Source organism: Trachymyrmex septentrionalis, unplaced genomic scaffold (genome assembly GCF_001594115.1).
Source record: "Trachymyrmex septentrionalis isolate Tsep2-gDNA-1 unplaced genomic scaffold, Tsep1.0 scaffold13, whole genome shotgun sequence".
NCBI classification, from domain to species: domain Eukaryota; kingdom Metazoa; phylum Arthropoda; class Insecta; order Hymenoptera; family Formicidae; genus Trachymyrmex; species Trachymyrmex septentrionalis.
The window spans coordinates 2,129,158-2,130,173 of NW_017304438.1; the positions used below are offsets into that span (position 1 = coordinate 2,129,158).

The 1,016-nt window shown below is 31.1% G+C and overlaps 1 protein-coding gene across 5 annotated transcripts in view; it reads right to left on the reverse strand.

Moving 5' to 3' along the window:
* LOC108756903 (ATP-binding cassette sub-family G member 4) overlaps positions 1-1,016 on the reverse strand; it is a 46,001-nt gene that overhangs the window by 4,180 nt on the left and 40,805 nt on the right. For all 5 annotated transcript variants that reach the window (XM_018501068.1, XM_018501067.1, XM_018501069.1 and 2 more), the window contains 2 exons: positions 606-844; positions 126-419 (listed from right to left, as the gene is read on the reverse strand). In XM_018501068.1, coding sequence (XP_018356570.1) covers positions 126-419; positions 606-844 — 533 coding nt within the window. The remainder of the gene's footprint in view (positions 1-125; positions 420-605; positions 845-1,016) is intronic.

The window sequence follows — 1,016 nt, forward strand, 5'->3', positions numbered from 1 at the left end:
AAACTATTATATTAATTATATTAATTATAATTATTCAATTATATTAATTGAAGTTATTTATAAACAACTGAAAATAGTCGTCATGTTACAATCATTACTGAAATATATAATAAAAAAAATGTTACCTTGCTTAGCAATGTCGTTTGTAGCGTAGCCATGAATGAGTTTTCCATTACTAATCTCGTTTTTCTCCTCCGGGAACTTTTCCTGCAGATTACTGATATCGTTTTTGTCTTTGATCTTCACTTTGTCCAAGTTATCGCTGTTCTTCAATATACCCGTCGCAGCAGTGCAATTGTTCATTCCCTCTTTCGTCTCGGGGAATGGATGTCCTTCACGTATATCGGACTTGCCGTTGTTTATCGCGTTAATTAAATTCTTGATATTGTCACCATATTCGCCGCACGACACTTCAATGACTATAAAACAGACCAGATATCGTATAACATAAATATTTGCGTAAATAAAAATTACTAATCTATTATAAAAAAAAAAAAAATAAACCTTTTATAGACAAATTTTTCAAAAGCACACATTTTCCTTACTTTATCTTGATTTTAATATAAAACGGTTATATTAAAATAACCTTATTTAAAAGTACTTACTAAACGATGCTGGGTTGTGATAGCTTGGACAATTGAGGCCAATTGTTCTTAGGAAAGGCACCAACTGTGATGTAGAACCTTGATAAACGCATTGACCTTCGGCCAACGTGTAGAGAGCATCGAACATCTCGAAAAGTCTTGCACTAGGCTGATGAATTGTACAAATTATTGTTCTGCCGCCACGTGACAAAGTTTTCAGCAACGAAATGCATTGAAAACAGGATGAGGAGTCCAGACCGCTGTAAACAACCAAATAAAATCAATCAGTATCGTTGTAGTATACTTATACTTTCTTTTTCATTATATTAGCATATTGCATATTTATGACAGCATTAGAAAGTAGAATTGTATTGGCATATTATATAATGTATGTATATATATATATATATATATATATATATATATATATAT